Here is a 21547-nt window from a genome sequence, read left to right as displayed (position 1 = left end):
AATGAAAAACAAAACTATAAATCTGCTTGTCAGCACTGTGAAAAGAACACTTTGGGGTGGGGGAGAACATCATTGAAGCAAATACTACAACCTGATTTAAAAGGTATTTTGCATGCATTGTCAGTCACATATTATACATCAGTATTAAACTAAACTGAAAGGAAATACCTGATGCCACATTGCTGCTGTAACTGAAGAAAATATTCCCTACCTGAGTAATCCCAGAGGGAGGGATTTTATATGACTGCAGCTTCTGCTTCAGCAGCTCAGGATCACTGTGACGGAATGGGCACCCTAACAACAAAGAAGAGAGGCAAGCACACAAACAAGACTATTTACTCAGAAGTTAGTACAACAGCACACTTGAGAGCCTGGCTAAGCAGTCCTTAATTGTCTAGCAGCAGCTTATTAATACAAAAGTTAATTGCCCGTGTGTGCAATTGCTTTACGCTTCTTCCAAACGGCTAGTTCACTGTATGGTATCATAGCACTAATAGGCACAAAAGTTATATAATGAGTTACAAAAAAGTAGGCGAAGATTCTTATTCATTTGAACGGAAAACTGCTTTAATTAGGTTCCACACTAAATAAGTTTGAAAATTCACCCAAGTATTATAGTATAGCTATAATACAAACAGAAAAGGCTGCAGGAGTTTAGCTGTAACAATTAATTTTTTTAAAAAAACCAATAGATAACATGTGAGCTATATTATTAAGCAGCATGAGAACGTCAACTTGAGGGTCAATGGGGGGCAGGGAGGGAGAGAACGGCTGCTTACAAAAATAATTATGCTTTGGGGTTTGCATCTAAGTTTATTTTATTCCATTGATTTCACTGGGCCTAACTACAGTGGTTTAATACCCAACTATCGTAGCTTAGCTACTATATGAAATAACAGCCACAGTTAAATTACTGATGGTTAAATCACCAGGTACATTTTAAGTAAATGCATAATCATTAGTGTGTAAAGAGACCAAACTCCTATTATATGTCCTTAGTTTTTATTCTATGTGCTTAGTTTTTCAAAAGAATTGTCTCCTGAACAATGCAGTACTCTGGCTGAAGGCATCCAAGCTGCGCATTCCAACATAAATGACATTGCAGAATATGCATTGCAATTAGGATGGAGCTAGGGAATTGTTTATTTACCTTCTTTACCACACAGAAAGCGCTCTCTCTCTCACACACACACGCACACACACCTTCACTTTAACACAATTAACAAGTAACTTTTCACACAGAAGATCCATACTTTAGGGTATTGGACTTAATTGACTGGGAAGAATTGAGAAGAGAGTAAACAAGTCTCTGTAATTGGCTGGTGACTTCTCTTGGAGCAGATTCCCCACAAGCCGCTGTGGAGGGAGGGGGGTATTTCTCTTATTTCGACCTTGTCTACCCATTTTAAGGTCCCATTCCTCCAAAAGAGTCCCAGAGACCTTTGTGTGTGCAGAGACTGGGGGCAACATTATTATTTTTAAATGAAACCAAAGGTTTCTGTGGAACATTACTTTGATGTTACATTACTTTTGATTCCTGCTTAAGAGGGAAAGCTGAATATGTGTAAAGAAACCTGCTTCAATGCCAAGTAACTTTTAGAGAAGTCATAGAAATATGCTGCTTACCCAATTAGTGTTTTATTCTAGGGAGATGATAAGGATTTGAAATATGTCATACTATCCCAGAGAGTGCTAAGCTATTAGAAAAAGCCTATGATTTATTACTGTTTTAGAGCAAAGCAAGAGCATTGATTGCAAGCAAAGCAAAAGCACTGAGGAACTTTGTTGTTTGTCGAGAGACATGTTTTTTGGGGGGTGGGGGTGGGGAATAGAAAAGCAGCAGCAGAAGCAAGAAGAGAAATAAAAAAAACCTAAACAGCTTGGTAGAGTGCATGTTGAAACCCTGCTGAATGAATGTCTCTTGCTTGACCTAGTTCTGTAATAAGACGAATCACCAGAAGAGTAACCCGCACACTAGGCTCGACAGTGATGACTGCCATAAGCCACAGAAAACTAGCTTCTGCCAGTAATACAGTCAGCCAATCAGCTGGCTTCCAAAGCAGTTTGGGGTTCCCATGCATTGTGAACATGTGAGGTGCAAGCACTTACCATGATAATCCCCTTGGCCTGGTGGGTTGGACATTATAATTTTCATGCAGCTGAATGGCGTATAGTCAGTTCTCTTGCCTTCTTTTCCATAGGAATGTCGGATGCTGTAAGCATATCCTTTGTCAAACTAAATAGAAATACAAAATTGGGTGGTGTCAAGAGATTTCAGCTACTACAAAGGATGAAACAATGGGATTTTGAGTAGTTGTATTTGATTATATCTCCTTGCTAAGTAATTTTAAAGTTAAAAATGAAACGATGTTATCAGCCAGCCATGTTGTAGCAGTTACGGAAGACTCTTTTCATGGCACTATAGGACTTGGAAATCATTTCTGAGTATGGCAAGTTGGTCCTGCAGATTTATTCCTCAATTTTCTACAATAATTACCTCTTCTACTGGGCTTATTAAAAATAATCAAATTAATCAAAGCTAAACTGCAGCCAATTTGAGAACAAGCTTTTAAAACATTATAACTCTTACTCACAAAATGTGAGTTTTTAAAGTCTAAGCTCACAGCAATCCAGAAGGACCGCTGTACCAAAATTACTGTTGCAACGGAGAGGCAGGTATGAACTGCAACCTAAAAGTGCACAAATATTTTAATGCAAAGCAAACAAATAATTGTTGAGCAATGGTAGGCTATGGGATAATCAATGTAAGTCTGTATTAGTCACACTGAACAAGAAAACAGGTCAGAAGATTGGTGCTTTTTTAAAAAATAAAAAGCATATACTATAGACATGATTGACTCCTGTCACACCCACATCAAAAGCCAATCACAGGAGAGATTGGGTAAAGGACCACATAGCCTATTTTTAGCAGCTAGTGTTGGACATTTTGGACACCTTCTGCTTGCCACTAGAGATAGGAGAGGAATTTGGTTTGATTAGCATCTTAATGCAAAGCTACCCAATTCACACTCCCAGCAACAATGCATGAACCAAAAGGATATTATCCTTCAATAATTAAGCACATGCCACTAACAATCTAATTCTGAAAGTAAAATAAATCCCCACTGCCTCTCCTCAAAATATAATTAAAGGGTTTTGCCATCTTGTTCAGCTCTCATTATTCTTTCCTACCAGCACAACAGTTCAGTCCAAGGAAGAGGGAAAGGCCCTTCAAGGATCCGATTGGCTGCTACGTCAATCATGCAGTTAATGAACCTGTCTATCAAACTGACAGACAGGACATCTCAAAATACTAACAGCCCATGACACAAATCAGCTACTCAAACCTTACTACACCAGCACCTATTTTTCCACTGCATTTCCATGATACAGAGGTTTTACACGAGGCAGAAGATGGAGCGTTCTAAAGAACTTTGCTTTATTCTATAGTTAACTAAGAGGTGAAAATGGTGCAATGGCTCTTATATTTAATGGCATATTTTACAATACATGTTCCTTCTCTAAGCAAAACAGTGGGAGAATAGAGTGAACAAATCACACAGAATTTTATAAAAATCATGCTACTTGCATTAAAATACTTTGTAGACTGCCTCACAGCCTAGTTCTTACAGAGATCAACTATTCAAATTTTGGAAATGAAAATTATACCTCTCAAGCAATTAATCAACAGAACAGTTGTGCCTCTCACTACCTTAAATCAGATGAATATCAGATACACATGGCAGAAAATTCAAATTAATTCTGATGGAAATGCTTTATTGCTTTAAATGGCAGTTTCCACAGTATGCATTCAAACACACATTCTGATACATGCAATGTTTGTTACGAACTATTCAAAAGGGAACATACGGCAGTGTGCTTTGTTATGTAAGACAAGGAAAACTGATATTTTCATAACAGCCTCTTTTTCTTTGAAGTAATTGAACTCAGGCTACAATGACATGATTATAAGCTTGCAAAACAGGCATTAATAAAAATTACAACGGAATCCATGAAATATTTCAGACATCTAGCAGCAATAAAAGTTGGCATTCTAGATTAAGGGTACAAAAATGTTACATTTCAGGAAATATATAACATTATGAATAACTTTTGACACAGATTTTTGCTTGAATCAAATCTGATACTTTCTGGAAATACTTTAAGTTTGCAAAAGTGCAAGTTCAAGACTGGACAAGAGGCTGACAGACAAATTAGGCAAACATCTTGAAAAGGATAAGACTCCACTGGACTGATAAGAGTATTAAGGGCAGAGTCAAATGAATACACCAATGTAGGCTGACATCTCGAAATGAAATACAAAGAAGTTTCCTATCTTGCTCTTTGGTACTTTGAAACCAACAGTTAAAGCAGAAAAAGGAAAACTGCAGTCTGTATTAATTTTAGCACAACTAAATTTTGTAACAAATGACTTGCACCTGAGAGAAAACCCTGCATTTCATTTATTTGAAGTTACATACCTCAATAAGGCATTTAAATAATCCAGTATTTTCATATTCCACAGAAGTGTATCGTGCTGACATCATATAATTGCCTGGGGGAACTAAGCTTTATTCAAAACTGTGTTCCGCCAAGACCATTAAGTTCACCAACTGATAGGACATCTTAGAAACACAACATAAAATCTGATCTGCCACTACTCCACTAGTTTACTTAACCTTGGTGTGCACCAACGAGCTGATAACTAATTTAAGACCTGAGAAAAAAAAAATTCAGAGGGAAATGCACAGAGGCATGATTTAGTTTAATATGCATCTACATTAGCTACAGGGCATAATTAAAAGTACATCACTTCTTTAAATCTACATAATTATATCCCAAAGACATTCTCATTAGTATCTTCTACTTTGCAGCTAAACCAGAAGAGGCCTCAGGTCTGCAAGGTCAGACTTCTTTATTTTAAATGTAATAATATAATGTTGAAAATAAAACGGCTAATGCAAAGTGGTGAGGTTGGCCTTTATCATCTATGCATTATTATTGTGAACACAAGAATTCCGAGACACCCATAAAAAAATAATCAAGGAGCCGAAACCTGGTTTTTAAAAAAGCTGAAATCAATCACTGATTAATGACCAGGGCTAATTCTGAATATATGGAGCAAACTGACAAGCTTTATTAATTTATGCATTATTTCATGGTAATAGAACTGCAATATTTATTCAAAATAATTTTCTTTAACCAGCAACTTGGCTCTTAATTCCATTAACAGATGGATGTTCTAGTTCCAACAGCACAAAACAATCCTTCATATTAATTACCACATCGTCCTGTATGCAATACAAAGACAAAGGGTGGTTCTTTTGAGTCAAATGCCTACAGACTAAAAATTGCTATGATCAATTCCACAATCTGCAGTATGGTCTAAAAGCTCTTAATGTGAAACATGATCAGAGCTACACTCACTTGACCCAGTCCCTGGTAGCTGGAATCGAGGGAAATAACCTCCACTTACTAAGCTTGCTCCCAGAGTTAATTGAAAGCTTCTAACAAACTGAAAGCTATGTTGTAATAGGAAGCCTTTATGAACGGGGTGGATCACTTGTCTTGTGGACTGCATGACCCTCGGGGTATTTATGAATGGTTGCAGCGGAAAAGTGACACGGCGCATGAGGAACACTTATTCCGCACCATCAAAATTCTTTCCCGAAGCTGAAAAATATTTATCAAAAACCTTGGTAAAGAATATGCCAAAAATAAAATACAACAAACAATATTTCTACTTAAACTGATGTATATAATCAGAGGCACCCATTTCATTTTAACAATTGACCTATCTAAAACATAATTTACCGGTAATCAAACCGATGCTTTAATCAAACACATTCTTGCTAGACTCTTGACGACTCGTGCAAAGAGGAACGATCTGTTCCAGCGAAATTTAAATACTAATTGCCATTGTGAATTATTCTTCCTCTTTCCACAAATTTCACAGTAATAAAATAATTAGCACTTTGGATATGCAGTACATTTAAAAGCTTAAGGAGAAAGAAAGCAGCTTTGTGGTGCCCCAAATTTCAGGGGTGGCGGTGGCAGGGGAAGGTTTAGTGGAGTAGAGGGACTGACCACCACCTGGGGCGGAGGCCTAGCTGTTTGGTCCCTGCTTCCAGTTTCAAACCTCCCACTCCTTTGGAAGTCTCTTAGAAGCCAATCCCGCACCTGGTGTTGAGCCAAAGAGACAAACTGGTGATGCTGCTGGTCTATGGCATGGTGTTGGAGAGCAGCACTATTACAGGCACCACATAACACTCTTGTTTTCTAAGCATGGCAGCATTTAAACTTTGGAAGTCCCTGTCTATTTTTGGCACCGGCTTAAAGCATGCCTTTAGGAGGCACTGGAAATGTAAAAGAAAAACCGAGTGCACATTGGCATGCAATTGCTACAGCACCACAATATAGCAACTGTGTAGAAGACCTCCTTCTACGCCTTTCTGGCATTATCATCAAGGCTCAGAGAAATGGCAAGATGATCTCTTCTCTTATCCCATGACTTCTACATATACTTGGAAGCCTTGTGCAAAGGACTTTGAATGCCTGTCGGATTTCATGCTTCTCAACACTCTCAAGAATTCCAAAGAATCTGCTCTTCTTGGTGGCAAAAGGCTTCCCTTGTAGAAGCCACACAAATTGTTCTGCAAAGCTTGTTATTCAGTACAGTAGTCCTCTTAGGGACTACTGGTATCTGTGCAGAGGCCTCAGGACTGTGAAAGTCGGCTCTGACCGCTCCAACCTGGCCTTCCCACACAACTTGGGAATGATAGGGTGTGCTTGCATGGTTCTACACCCCTTTCCAAGCACACATTTTATAATGCCCAAAGTGGGTATGTAAGATTAAAGTTTGGCCAAACTGCGAGAGGCAGTGAAGGATAGGCGTGCCTGGCGTACTCTGGTCCATGGGGTCACGAAGAGTCGGACACGACTGAACGACTGAACAACAACAACAAGATTAAACAGGCTTTCTACCCAATTATGAAGCACAGACAGGCCTATATGGCCTTTCCTCCCTCCCTGTGGTCCCCATCAATCTCTCTTTTAAAATTAGCATTATGTTGGCTACCTTTTGGTTGGTAAGGAGACAGAACAAGGACTTCATTCAACCCTCCTCTAAACAGAAATGGATCAGCAGTTTGGAAAATATTAAGGTTAAGCACTGGAGGACAATGTATATATTTACAGTGGAACTTGGTCCTTTTATTGATTTTGAAAGCAAATATTGATATCACTGTATATAAGTGTTTATCAATATTGTAAATAAGTTTTCTGACTTCTGTGATTTCTGCAAACAACAAAGTAAGTTAAGCAATATAAATTTATGCTGAGAGCAGAATTGAGATGAATATCCACTGTGAGGAAAGGATGGGTAAGCAGATGTTTTTTGCTATTGCTATTTATGTTAGACTTGTTTTAGTCTAAGCAGCTGTCCACAGTGCACATGGACAACGTCTTCAGACTTCGCAAATGTTCAAAGAGAACTATTAAGAACTGAATAGTGCTCCAAACAAGTAATTTACCTTGTCTGCATCCACTTTTCCTCTGATGAATTCAGATTTCCAGAACTGTAGAGCTTGTTCTAGTGTTAAACCGATGCCTTTTAGGAACAAACCATATTGCATACGGCCTCCATGACGGAGATGATGGTTATCACGCAGAGCTTTGTGCAGTTGGCGCATGCAGGGAGGAAATGATTTAACAGAAAGCTGCAACAGGAAAACAGATTATTGAATAGATTGACTTACAGGCTGCATTTTGATCACCAATTAAATCCATTTAGAAAGGTGAACAGCTTGAGGAGAGAAGGATATGCAGGGGCTATAGGGACTATGCGTAAATCTATTTTACAACTTCAATATGCCCGTAAGCATTTTAATCTAATATTTTTTCTATACAAGAGAAAAGAATAAATGCAGCACAGAAACACAGTTATTAAAAAAAGAAATGGTCTTTACTAATTCTAGCCAAAAGCATTAATCAGTATGGTTAATTAGTTACCAGTTTAAAATATGGATTCTGGTTGTATATTAATAGTGGTTTTTTTCTCCCCCCCCCCAAAGTGAACTCTACTTTGATGGCACTGATATCATTCATTAGTATATCTTGAATTTGTTTAAAATATTTTATACTGCCGTTCATCCTTTCAAAATTTAGGTCAGTATAGAGCAGGCTTACCCAACCTGGTGCACTTGAGATGCTGTTGAACTACAACTCCCATCATTCCTGACAACAGGCTATGCTGGTTGGAGCTGATGGGAATTGCAGCCCAAGCGATCTGGAGGGTACTGTGCCGGGGAAGGCTGGTGCATTAACAGATACAGAAAAACAGCAGAGTGGGGGTCAGATAATGCATTTAAAACAGACTTAAATATTTTCAGATACATTGCTGGATGCACTTTAATTAAGTTTATTTTCCCAACTATTACTTGCTTTCATTTCTTAGATAAGATATGCCCGCTTTAACAACAACAAACAAACAAACAAACAATAACAACAACAACTATCAGCAGTACAGGCAGCGACCATTTTGCCCACATCTAACTGACATGTGGCCGCTGATGTGCGGGTCATTTTGGACCCAGAAGAGGACAGAATAGGGGCAGAACAGGGCAGGCTTATACGTGTGCGGGGGCCAGGAACAGAGCCCCTACCCCCATGTAAAATGGTCGTTGCCTGTATTAAGCTACCGTATTTGGTTAACAATAAGGTGTTAATAGTTACAGTAAACCTCTAGACCCACTCCTTTATATCACTTTTAAAAAAAACAAGCAGGACTTCTCTGCCACTGGTTTCCTTGAGGCACTATAAATATATTGGAACGGATTCAAATGAGGTTAGTTGTGCATTAGTGCATCACTGATTTCATGTTAGTCATAACCTTGTCTCATTGATTCCAACAGGACTAATGCATGGCCAACTTCCTCTGGATCCAACCTATCAGGGAACTGTCCCAGGCTCAGCAGAGGGTGGTGGAAGGGCTCTCGGGATGCTACAGAGAGCCTCAGCCCCACCTGACCAGTAGCACCTCCTCTTCCAGGGGAGGGAGCAGCAATGTCTCTAGTGGGGAGCGGCCGGCAGCAAAGGGGCTGGAGAGCAGAGGCTCTGGAGATGTTGGAGAGACCCTGCACTCCCCTCGTTCAGCGGGCAAGGGGGGAGTCACACCAGTTCCGTCGCCCCAAGTACGTAGAGGGGTGAAACGCAAAGAGGGGAGGCGGAAATTCTGTATACCGAAACTCTTATGTTGGGGTCAGAACCAGAAGGGGCCATGCCCGGATACTGCAGACGGTTGATACAGACATGGATTTTTAGCTCTGCACTGTATATAGTATGCACCTCACACAACCTCACACAACCATATGTAAAGGGAAGTCAGTTTCTTCACACAAACTGCATGCAGGAAAAGGGCAATATGGGGTACAGTTTAAAAGCATAAAATACTCACAGTATCAATCTGTTCTAATGAAATTTTCCCAATGTTTCTTTCAATGCTGTAATCTGGACCAACATATGCATGACTGTGGGGTAGAGAAGAAAGAAAGGTTTTTATGGTACATGAAATCTTCAAAAATTCAATTCTTGTTACCATGGGAACTTAAATACACAATTGTTTTTTATGGATTTTAGGAGGAAATCATTCCAACGTAACAATTCAGCAAATATAACTTGAACACACTAAAGCACTTGGAAACTTTTTTTTAATCCAACCCAGTTCTGACATTTCACCACATGAGCACCTTGACAGATTTATTTCGTGGCATTTCTTCCTGAGAAACACAATCAGAATAATAGTCTGGGATGAACATTATGTTCCAAGTATGAGCAAAATACCTGAAACTTGCCAAAGCAGCTGCCCATAGAAAGTAGTTCTAGACTTCAGTTACAGATCCTTTACATTTTTCATATTAAATGAACTGCTAGAAAAAGTGTGTCTTCTTAAAATTTATCAGAGAATTATGACAACATTTCTATTGAGATACTACAGACCTCCATGAGGAGACAACCCCAGAAAGTAATAAAATCATGATTGTGGTTTTAAAAAGGGTCTGAGGGAAGGAGAATATTCTGCATGAATTTCAAGTAGATGGGCTCTTTCCCCCCCAAAAAGACAATACATGTTTGTTTGTTTGTCAAATATAACCTAAGGGATAAGCTTGAAGTGTTGACTGAGATGGCACAGGTGAAATCATGGCAAAAACAGCAGCTCTCTACTACCCACTTGAACCTACCACCTGCAGAGAAAGATAGTCCAGCGACTTTAAAGAACAGGTGAAGAAGAAGAAGAAGAAGAAGAAGAAGAAGAAGAAGAAGAAGAAGAGGAGGAGTTTGGATTTGTTATCCTGCTTTACCACTACCCAAAGGAATCTCAAAGTGGCTAACATTCTCCTTTCCCTTCCTCCCCCACAAAAAACACTCTGTGAGGTGAGTGGGGCTGAGAGACTTCAGAGAAGTGTGACTAGCCCAAGGTCACTCAGCAGCTGCATGTGGAGGAGCGGAGACATGAACCCAGTTCACCAGATTACGAGTCTACCACTCTTAACCACTACACCACAGTGGCTCTGAAGCTGAGGTCGAGAAGGGAGGGTCCACATGGCTCTCCTGTTCAAATCACAGGTGAAGTGCAAGGAACAGCCCCTCAATGGGCTAGTTGGGCACTTTTACTTTTTTCCTGGCACAGACAGGTCCACATGTTAGCAGTCAGAATGCCAGTAGTCCCACCTGCGATGTAGCACTGCTTAGCAGCTGCGCCGCAGCAGGGCCAATTAAGGCAAATCTCAAACAGTTGCTTGCTGTAGGCTGCAGTAGCAGCTGCCTGGGCACACCTCAGGGGGCTGCTGCATATCTGTTGACCATCTGCGACCATTTCCTACTGCTCACTGGACCACCCAGTAATACTGCTCCCCAAGAACTATTATAGAAAAATATATTGATACATTACCTGAGATGACTGAGCAGAGGCTGGAGTCTCTCATCTGTTTGTACAATGGGCAATGACCGTGCTGTGAGCTAAAAGGGATTGGGGAGGGGGGAGAACAAGTCACAAAGAGCCGATGAAATGCTGCACTTCTTTAAAAAAGTACAAACTACAGTTACTAATAATACAAATAAAATTAACTTATTTTCCAGTTAAGTCTTCAAAAAACCACTGGAACATTGGTTGTCTCTCACAGTCACTCTCTCTTGTTGAGTCAAATCCCCAGAAGCAGAAATCAACAACTCTTCCGTCATCTCTTTCAAAGTTGTCCATTTGTTTATCATCTTTCTACCTCTTCCTATTAAGCTTGTAATTTTATCAGCCTTCCACATAAGCTTTAAATCTATCGATTCAATCTATTATTAGATCAACGCAATGTAGTTATTTCAACAAGTTCTTCTCCAGACCCATTAACCATTGCATTTAAACTACTTAAGTTCTGTTGATGGCAAGCAGCATTAATCCACTCCTCTGCCAAATCCACTCCTGATGAAGAGCTGAGGAAATCAATGTTTCAGTAACTGTTTCCACAGAAGGCTCTACTACAACGAGCTCTCCGCATAGTTAAGTCTTACAAGACAGATTCCTTTCCATCAATTACGGTTGTTTCCTTAGATGAACATTTTTTTTTCTTCTGTGCTGCTGAAGCATATTAGCTAAGGTTTAGCCACGGATCAAGGAAGTGCCCAGTTCAAATCTAACTTGCGCCACTAAATACAGGTAGGTAGCCGTGTTGGTCTGCCGTAGTTGAAACAAAATTTAAAAAAATCCTTCCAGTAGCACCTTAGGGACCACCTAAGTTTGTTATTGGTATGACCTTTCGTGTGCATGGTATCTGAAGAAGTGTTCATGCACACGAAAGCTCATACCAATAACAAACTTAGTTGGTCTCGAAGGTGTTGCTGGAATGAATTTTTTTATTTTGTTTCTGCCACTAAAATCAACAAATGGCTTTAGACGAGGCATTTTCAGACTCAAGTCTTGCTGGACCACGTGCAATACGGACCTAACAGTATCAACCTACCTTAAAGGGCTGCTAAAAGGATTACAAGGTAATATATTTAACAAATTTTATATGCCACTTACTAGAACAAAAGAATTCCCAGCTACTTACAACAGACAGCCTAAAGTATTAATTAAGACTACTGTACCAGTAAAAACAAGTTACATTTAAAAAGAAAGAAAAAATGTTAGTAATTCTAAAATACTTATGCTTGCTAAAATCGCACGCCAAAATTACATATTTGGGTATGTAATAATACTCATCATCATGCCTAGCAATGTCAGTGAGTAACTTTTACCCACTGGCTGCTTCTCATTCAGTCTTCATGGTCTCTCACACACATACCTTCCCAGCATCCATCTCTGCCTGCCTAACAATGGGAGACCCTCATGGCTGCCTCAAGTTTACAACAGATTGGAGGAGAGGAAAGGAAAAGGGACTCCGAGAACATAAACCCTTTAACAGAAGCTCGCCATGAATGTTGAACATTCTAAGTGTTAAGTATTATTACACTAATCTCAGTTATTCACCCATCTTGCAGTTTGTTGTGCAAATTGTTGTTGTTGTTAGCCATAAGAAGCAGGAAAGGACAGAGCAGGGAATTCTACTTCACTGTGTTTGGAAAAGGCAACAACCGCCTCCGTTCATACTGTTTCATTCTTCAGATCATAAGCCCATCTCTGGATAATGCTCCCTTGACAAGTAGGATGATTCTGTTGCCAAAGTATGAGAGCAGGGAAGCAACACAGGACGTTTGCATCACATACAGAAACATGAAGCTGCCTTCTTTGGAGTCAAATAATTTGTACATCCAGCTCAGGACTGTCTTTTCCGACTGTCGGCTGCTTCCTAAGGTATGAAGCAGAGCTCTCTTTACCAGTCTGCCGTCCAAAGATCTTTTAAACAGAAATGCCAGGTACAGGACTGAGGACCTTGTGTTATGCATGCAAAGCATATGTCCTATACCTATGTTTTTGGTCATCCCATATGTTCAGAGAATTGGGGGGGGGGAGTGATTTCTACAACAGTGAAAAATACCTAGGCAGCTACTTTAAACTTGATCAGAAACTAGCTTGCCAGCTGTCACGGATGCTATAGTAGTCCATTTCCTGCATTAGCAGAGGGCTGGACTAGACAATCTTTGAGGTCCTTTGCAGTTCCGTGACTTTTAGGGTTCTATAATAGATAAGATTCCAAAGTAGAGAATATAATCAGCAAAACCATAAATGATACGGTTAAATCTGATGCCACCGAAAAGATGAAGAAAATGTATATTGTTTTTAACAATCACATCTTTATTTCCATGCAATACCCTTTTGTAAGAAAATAACACAGGTACTCATGCTTAGATATTGGCACATAATTGCGTATCTATTAGGAGCGCCTTCCTACTCATTGCTGCTCTAAAGATAGATCTGGGACATGCATTTGATTGATTGGCTTTCAATGTAAGTATTTCATGCTTTTTGGTGCAGCGATAGCACCAAAAAGTGTGGTTTGATTAATAACCAGACAAGCAACGCACAAGCTTAAAGCAGCGGTCACCATATTTTACAATTGACAATTCTATGCTTTATTATGGATTTTGTTCCAAAGAGAAGCAAAAATGTAGTATGTTGAAACATTCCACAATTTTGCATTGTTCTTACCAAGAGAATACACATACTGCCCGTCAGAATTATAAGGGTCACAGAGTTTCACCTTACCATCACCAAACAGTAGCATCTTGTTGAATGTAACATGGGAACACTTCTATAGTTGGAACAGATCCATGTTTGAGGTCACAGGTCCGCTACTAGGCTAGTTTGGACCTTAAACTGGGGAGATACAGATTCAACCAGGAGTCTTATTGAGATACTGGCCCAGTCATTATCTCAAGTCTAATGTAAACTGCAGGATTATTGCAAGGTATAAATGGTGGGAAGGAAAACAATCACGTACACCTATCTGAACTCCTGGGAGGAACAATGGTGTGTGTGTGTGTGTGTGTGTGTGTGTGTAGTCTACTTATTCCTCATATCTTAAGGTCTAATGGGCAATTTACTGGTAAGTCTTGTTTTACAGAATATTTTAGATTGGGGGTAGGAGAGGCAAAAAAAAAAATTGTTAAAAAAAGGACCAATATACTGAATCTCTAATACAGCTCACTCAATACACCCAATTTTATTTTATTTATTTATTAAATTTATATACTGCCCTTCATCAGAGGGACATAGGGCAGTTTACAGTATAAAAACACAAAATACATAACGTACCATCAGACAAAACAATATAACAATATAATAAATACACTGAATGCAATAAATAGGATTGCATTCAATGTATAGGATTGCACTGTCAATATTGCTTTGCTTAGATACTGTATTTAGTAGTTAACATAACAGCAGTTTTATATAGCTTAAGATTCATGCTTGCAAACAGCATCTCTTTTAACACAGCACAATTCCTGCTCCGGGCTTATATTTATATGCACACATACCCATAATTTTGCTCGGTTGTTAATATGTAATTCCATATAGGTCACATTGAGTACTGTTGTATGGTGTGTACTACCGAAAGCGATTGATCAAGAAACAACCACTTCGCTAATGTTGCAGCAAAATGTCACAATGCAAATGTTATGCAGCCAGGGAAATCAATATTAGACCAGTGTTTGCATGCTGGTACGTTGCCCCAACTAGACAGCTGACATTTCAATGCTGATCAATTTTGGAAAAAAAGTTTGGTTTTAACCTTTAACACATTGCAATTCTGAAGAAATACTCACAAAGTATGCAATCTTAGCAAAGATGTAGTTATTGTATTTTAGCACTATGGACATCCAGAGACACTTAAAAAAAAACTATCAAAAGCACTAATTTCATGTGAAGAATTAGCTCCCCTCACTTCGTTAATCCAGCATTTCTTCATGTTAAAATATATCAGGTGGTTGCTTACCACTGAGTATTCCCATTGGTTTACATCCGGGGGGGGGGGGGGTTGCAATAAAACAGTTTGTGATAGATTTCTTGTATTTGAAGTCTGCCCTTTTCAATAAAAAAAACAATCAAAGCAAGTAATAAAGAACAATACATGAAGAGGTCAACCAAGGAAACCTGCAGAAAGAACCTTGAGCTCCCCCATCCCACCCTACACACCACAAAGCTGGTCGCTACTTCAAGAGTTTAAGAGAGGAGAGGCCATGATGCAAAGAAGGAAAATTCTTACCAATAGGAATGAGCTACTTCATGTAACAGTAGCTTTGCTTGCTGTTTTTTTGCCAAACCGGTTCATGGCACTGTTTAGAAAGCAAAACTCTGTCTGCACATATTGTTTGACCCTGCCTACACGTGCCCCTTCTTTGATCTCCAACATTACGTGGGAAAATTAATCACTTGATATCTTTTGCAAATCCCATGTCTCATTTGTTTCAACAGAACCTACTTGTACCTGTACAGTACTTCATGCATTTAGCATGTTGGGCCATTTCTAATAGGGTTACTAAACATTAGTTGGAAAATGCTCTCTGCAAGAGAATAATCTCATAGCTTAAGATTTTAGAGACAAATAGGGCATGCAACAAAATGTTACAGTGGATTCCCAAGTGGATGAGCACAACTGTAGCATATTTGATAGCAAAGGTTCCTCCTCATTGCTAGCTTAGCTGGCCATAGTGTGTTAGATGAAAAAGTGAAGGGTGATTGTTGGGAGATGCCAGGGAAGGGAAAGGTGCTAGAATTAAAAAGGAGTAATTTGTATGCCATATTATGACATTATAGCTCAAGGTATTCCAGATTTTAAAGTAGTATGTTATTATATACAACCTTAAAGGTAAAGGGACCCCTGACCATTAGGTACAGTCGCGGACAACTCTGGGGTTGCGGCGCTCATTGGCCAAGGGAGCCGGCGTACAGCTTCTGGGTCATGTGGCCAGCATGACTAAACCGCTTCTGGCAAACCAGAGCAGCACACGGAAACGCCGTTTACCTTCCTGCCGGAGTGGTACCTATTTATCTACTTGCACTTTGACGTGCTTTTGAACTGCTAGGTTGGCAGGAGCAGGGACCGAGCAACGGGAGCTCATCCTGTCGCGGGGATTCGAACCGGCACCCTTCTGATTGGCAAGCCCTAGCTCTGTAGTTTAGATCACAGCGCCACCCGCGTCCTATATACAACCTTAGAAGTTTTTAAATTTTCAGCTCCAATGGGAGGAACTGAAAGAGCAGTGAGCACAGTTCAATGCATGCAATGGGGCTTTTCCACCACTTCCTGTTGCAACCCTTAGTTTCCCCCCCTCCCCCCACAGTCACTCCTAAATATTTCAGGCCCTCTACAATAGTGTAGAATATTGAGAAGCAGGCAAGAAGACAGGCTGATCTAGTGGAAACTGGGTTGGCCTCTCTTTGCTTGAGTGGAAGCGCGTTTCGCTCATGTAAGGGGTTCTCTGCTTCATCTTACCCTGCACTAGGACACAGCTGCTACTGAAAATCCAGCTGAATAGGGTGACTAGGTCAGTGATAGAAGAGAGGGAGGGGTAAATAAAGCTCTCTTAGTGGCTACAATAGCTGGGGGGGGGATGTTACACAGTTGTGTAGGTGCTGCAGTCACCTGAAGTCGTTTGACCACCTGAAAGCTTATTTGATGGTCCAGAATGGCCCTGTGACCACCTTGGTTCTTGAATTTAATCCGTTCTGGGAGTCCGTTCGACACCCAAAACGGTTCGAAAACCAAGGCAAGGCTTCTGATTGGCAGCAGGAGCTTCAGAAGCCACAGAAGCTGAGTCGGATGTTCGGCTTCTGAAAAACGCCTGCAAACCGGAGCACTTACTTCCGGGTTTATGGCATTCGGGAGCCGATTTGTTCGGGAGCCAAGCCATTCGAGTACCAAGGTACCATTGTATTAAAGAAAACCAATTTGCTTCTGTGACTCTTCCTATTATAATGTCCTGTTTTCCCCTCAATTGTTATCTACACCACCAATATTTCTTCTTCAGCTGCAGCAATCCTAAGTGACTTCAAAACAAGTATAAACAATTTAGCAACACAACTCCTTCCTCTTCCAGAAGCTTCTTTAAAATGTTGTGATATTTAAAAACTAAACAAGAATTGAAATCCATAGATGGCGACTGTACTCATAAAAGTGTGTTTGAAAGCTTTTCGGAGTGCACTTTGTCACAACTTTTTAGCGCTTTTTGTACTAAACGCACCACTTGCGCGATGGACAGTGAAGCAACACAAATTCCATTTAATTGATTTAAATAAGGCTAAATAAATCTTCACCTTTATGTGACAAGCAGTCAAGACTGACAAGTGATGGTAGGCAGGTAAAAGTAAATGAACAGAAGTCTGAATTGCCCTTGCCATTTATCTTGGTCTTATGTGTCGTAAATCCAGTTTGGGAGAGAGACATTCTGAATTTCACTATTCAAGCACTAAATGAAACTGTCTCCTTCAAAATGATAGTTCCACTACAGCAGTGATACATATCCTCGTTTTAATTAACCTAATGGTCTATTCACCCACCATACTTGGAGGCCTTTTTCATTACCCAAAATTAACATTTTCTTTCCATTAAACATCAGATAAAAGATACCAATTGCATGCCTGGTTTACAATACATTCAATCAGTAGCATTTTGCTTAGTGGTAGCAACGTAAAAAAAGAATTGAAGTACCAAAATGCACGTTGACCAGATTACTAATAAGCAAAGGAGACTACCGGTGTAAGTAATAAGACACAGATATTACACTCTTATACTTCAGAATACTTGCTCATTAGCTAACCCAGTATGACCCTAGATCCTTTGTTGATACTCTAAACTTTTTCTAACTTACATTGACAGAGTAAATGTGTCACCCAAAGTACCTCTTGGCTCTTGAGTTATTATTTAAGAAGCATAAAATTGAACTTATTTTAAAGGTCTAGAGTTTTCACAGCATTATCCAGAAACTCCAGCGGGTGCAGAATGCTGCGGCGAGGCTCCTTACGGGGTCTTTGCCATGGGACCACATTCATCCAGTGCTCTACCAGCTGCACTGGCTCCCAGTTGAGTACAGGGTCAGGTTTAAGGTGCTGGTTTTGACCTTTAAAGCCCTATGCGGCTTAGGACCCTCGTACCTAAGGGACCGCCTCTCCTGGTATGTCCCGTGTAGGTCCTCAAATAATAATCTTTTGGAGGTCCCAAGCAACAAGGATGCTAGGTTGGCCTCAACTAGGGCCAGGGCCTTCTCAGTACAGTCTATCACAAGAGACCAGGGCCCTGCGGGATTTGGCATCTTTCCGCAGGGCCTGCAAGACGGAGCTGTTCCACCTGGCCTTCGGGTTGGTTTCTGTTTGATACTCATGCTTCATTCTTTTATTGGTGGGCTATTTGAAAATGAGACTGCAGATTTAATTTTGAATTTGTATTTTAATCTGTATTTTTAAATTGATTGTTTTATGTTTTTGCTGTGATTTTAATTGGTGTTAGCCGCCCTGAGCCCGGTTTTTGGCTGGGAAGGGCGGGGTATAAATAAAAAATTATTATTATTTATTATTATTATCATCAGATCCACTACCTCACAATGTGATACGCTTTCCAAATCCTACAGTTGGGTGAAAAAAGACCCAAGGATGCATCTTCTTTTTCTCCTCCTCTTTGTCTTTATCTTTCCCCCCAAAATATCTGTTCTTTTCCACTGATAAGTTTCCACAGAGGTTTCCACTAGAGATACAAATAAAGCACTTTTTTTGGGTGGTAGTTATGGAATGCCCTCATGGAGAAGGCCCAATAGGCTCCTTTCCTTCCCAGTTTTAGACACACTGTAAAGACTTTTCTTGTCATGCCTCCATTTTGATTCATGTTCTCTCTCCTAACTTTAATTTTTTAAAAATATATATATATTTCTTTACTGATGGCTTTTGTTTTATTCTTGTTTTCTTACTTTTCTTGTAATTTGCACTCATGTTTTTACTCTATGCTGCTTTGCATTTTTATGTAGAAAAGCAGGATACAAGTTAACATGAAACTAGCAAGTAAGTTTCCTTACAGGAGACGCAACAACACAGAATGGAATCCAGCCATGTCTGCTAGCGGAATGAACACCATTAAGAGAATGGGCCCTCATCCTCACCCCACAGTTCCCTACACCAACGTTAGAAACTCAGGTATATAAGCTAGGCACCAAGTGACGCCTTAATCTAGGGTTACAGTCACCAAAACAGAATGTCTAGTTGCCATTTTGGGGCAAGGCAGCTGTAAAGTCTTATTTTTCAAATGATGGGCTGACTGTGATTGATTCTCAGTTAAACATCTGGCTCGTTCAATGGCAATCGAGCTAGGTTAAGAGCTTTGAGAACTTAAATAAGGAAAGTCGCTTGATCCATGGATAGTCCACATATATATTGGCCTATTCTGACCTCTTTTTCTTAATGCTGACTACTCCTCAGGCTGCACAGAAAAAAAACATTTTGGTTTCAGAAATTCATTCCAATTGTACAGATAAAATATAACTGATAGAATTCTACAGGATGGGGTCTTAGTGCGTGAAAACAGTCCAGATCCAATTATCTTTAGGCACGCACCTCCAGATGCTGGAAATCTCAGGCGCCATCCTGGCACCAGGCATCTTCACTTGGTTGCAAGTCGTCAAAAGCAAGGTGCAAAATGAGCCTGGCACCTGGCTAATTTTTAACATTGCCCTACACACAGCCCTAATCTGCTCTGAAGGGCACTTGGAAGAGTACGTTTGCAGGGGGAGCTGCAGTGGAGAGAAAGCAAAGCCTGCTCACACAACATTGGATGTCAGCCACAGAAGACAAAGAAGGAAGCAGCTTCAGTAATGTAAGAGGTATATTGTGGGGATAACCAACTTCTGGGATAACCAGTAATTCTGGAGTGCCTGCTCCCACTGGTTATGATTGGGTCCACTGGTTATGAAGCTGAAGGTCGTGAGAAGCTGTTTGGAGTTCTGAAGGTATCTCTGGAGTTACGAAGGTCGTTACGAAGGCTTTTAAGGTTCCAAAGAGGAAAGGATAGGCAGCGAAAAGAACAGCAGAAAGTGCGGCCAAAAATAAGGTGGCCAAATAAAATAAAGAAATAAGAGACTGCCGTCAATGGTGGAGTTGCGCTCTCCCGACTACTGCTCTGTGTGGCTTAGCTTCTCTTTCGCTTTCTCTCCTGCTTGTCTCGCACACTTGTTCTCTCTTGGCTTGTCTCGCGTACTCTACACACCGCTACAGAGAGCAGGGGCCATTTATTGATAAACTGAACAACGTCATAGTATTTACATAAACCAATCACAACATTGCATTTGGCTGTGTTTCCGGGCGGGAAACTGCTTTCGGCCATTACTAAAAGCTTCCTGGCGCGCTTTGTTGTAAGCGCGGAGTAATCCAGGCAGCAAACCTTGGCCGGATCCCTTTGCCTTCCGTGCATTGCGCGGAAGGTTTTTGTGCTGCGGCAAAGCGCGGAAAGTCCACAAAAACGTATTCCCACAGTATATGAATAACAGGTTTGTGTTTTAGAAGTTATAAGAGCAAAATATAGTTCTTGGGAGATGCTGAAAAAGGAGGCGTGACAGGAGCTGACAATTCTGTGGATGCAGGAAAATGTAAGATGGTCGATGACCCAGAACCATCAGTAGGGAAGGATTATCTCAGACAAACAAAAAGCTTGAGAGGTACACAATTTTTGTACAGCTTCATATTCACATTTTCCATAAGTATGACAACAAAAAGATCTTCCAAACATGCAAGAGATCTTAAATCATTTTTTCTGATGATTTAAAACTCATTGTACCAGTGTTGAATAAAAAGAGCTTGCTAAACAGTATGAAGAACAAAGCCAAGAGCCATTTATTTCAACTTTCTACACCTAAAAAGTTCCCTCACATAGAAAGGTAATCTTAAATTATGCTAGAGCTACAAATTAGACATATTCTTGGAAATCACAGAAGTAATTCTGTCTCTGTGTGTAAGTTATGAGACTAACCAAAGTGCTAACTCACTTGATATAGTTCAAGAAATGATTATTACAACCCAGTAAGTAATTTGTCTCATTGCAGTAGGATGCAATAAGGCCATTTCTCGTGTGTGTGTGTGTGTGTGTGTGTGTGTGTGTGTATATATATATATATATATATATATATATATATATACATATACATATATATATATATATATATGAAAAGTCCAAAAGAGACAAGGATTGCCAGTCCTCTTAATTTCATTTATAATCTGCTTCAATGAATGGACTTTTTAAATTAAACACCAGAAAAGATATATTTAGAACCGATATTAGAGTAATTTGTCATGAGGAACATTAAAAGATTATTGGTTTTATAACATCTTATATCACTGATGCAAAGAAATTAAGTCACTCGTTACAGTACAGCAGATGTGTACTTTTGGTATTTGCAAAGTCTTTACTAAGTAACTTACCATAACCCAGTCATGTCCATGCAAACAGTATAGCACAATCCTATCCCTATTTCCCCAGAAGTCCCACAGAGTTTAATGGGGCTTACTATGTAGGTGCATATGATGGCAGCCTTCAAAATATTATTTAAAACATTCTCTAGCCACTCCATAAAGTCCTTTAAA

General features: G+C 39.9%; 1 protein-coding gene across 2 annotated transcripts in view; it reads right to left on the bottom strand.

Annotated features, from left to right (window-relative positions):
• PRIM2 (DNA primase subunit 2) overlaps window positions 1-21547 on the bottom strand; it is a 63262-nt gene that overhangs the window by 18054 nt on the left and 23661 nt on the right. For both annotated transcript variants that reach the window (XM_033143190.1, XM_033143191.1), the window contains 5 exons: window positions 10949-11016; window positions 9455-9527; window positions 7533-7718; window positions 2110-2236; window positions 212-294 (listed from right to left, as the gene is read on the bottom strand). In XM_033143190.1, coding sequence (XP_032999081.1) covers window positions 212-294; window positions 2110-2236; window positions 7533-7718; window positions 9455-9527; window positions 10949-11016 — 537 coding nt within the window. The remainder of the gene's footprint in view (window positions 1-211; window positions 295-2109; window positions 2237-7532; window positions 7719-9454; window positions 9528-10948; window positions 11017-21547) is intronic.

Source organism: Lacerta agilis, chromosome 3 (genome assembly GCF_009819535.1).
Source record: "Lacerta agilis isolate rLacAgi1 chromosome 3, rLacAgi1.pri, whole genome shotgun sequence".
Taxonomy (NCBI): Eukaryota; Metazoa; Chordata; class Lepidosauria; order Squamata; family Lacertidae; genus Lacerta; species Lacerta agilis.
The sequence above is the reverse complement of the archived record's forward strand: the minus strand, read 5'-3'. Positions and strand labels throughout refer to the sequence as shown.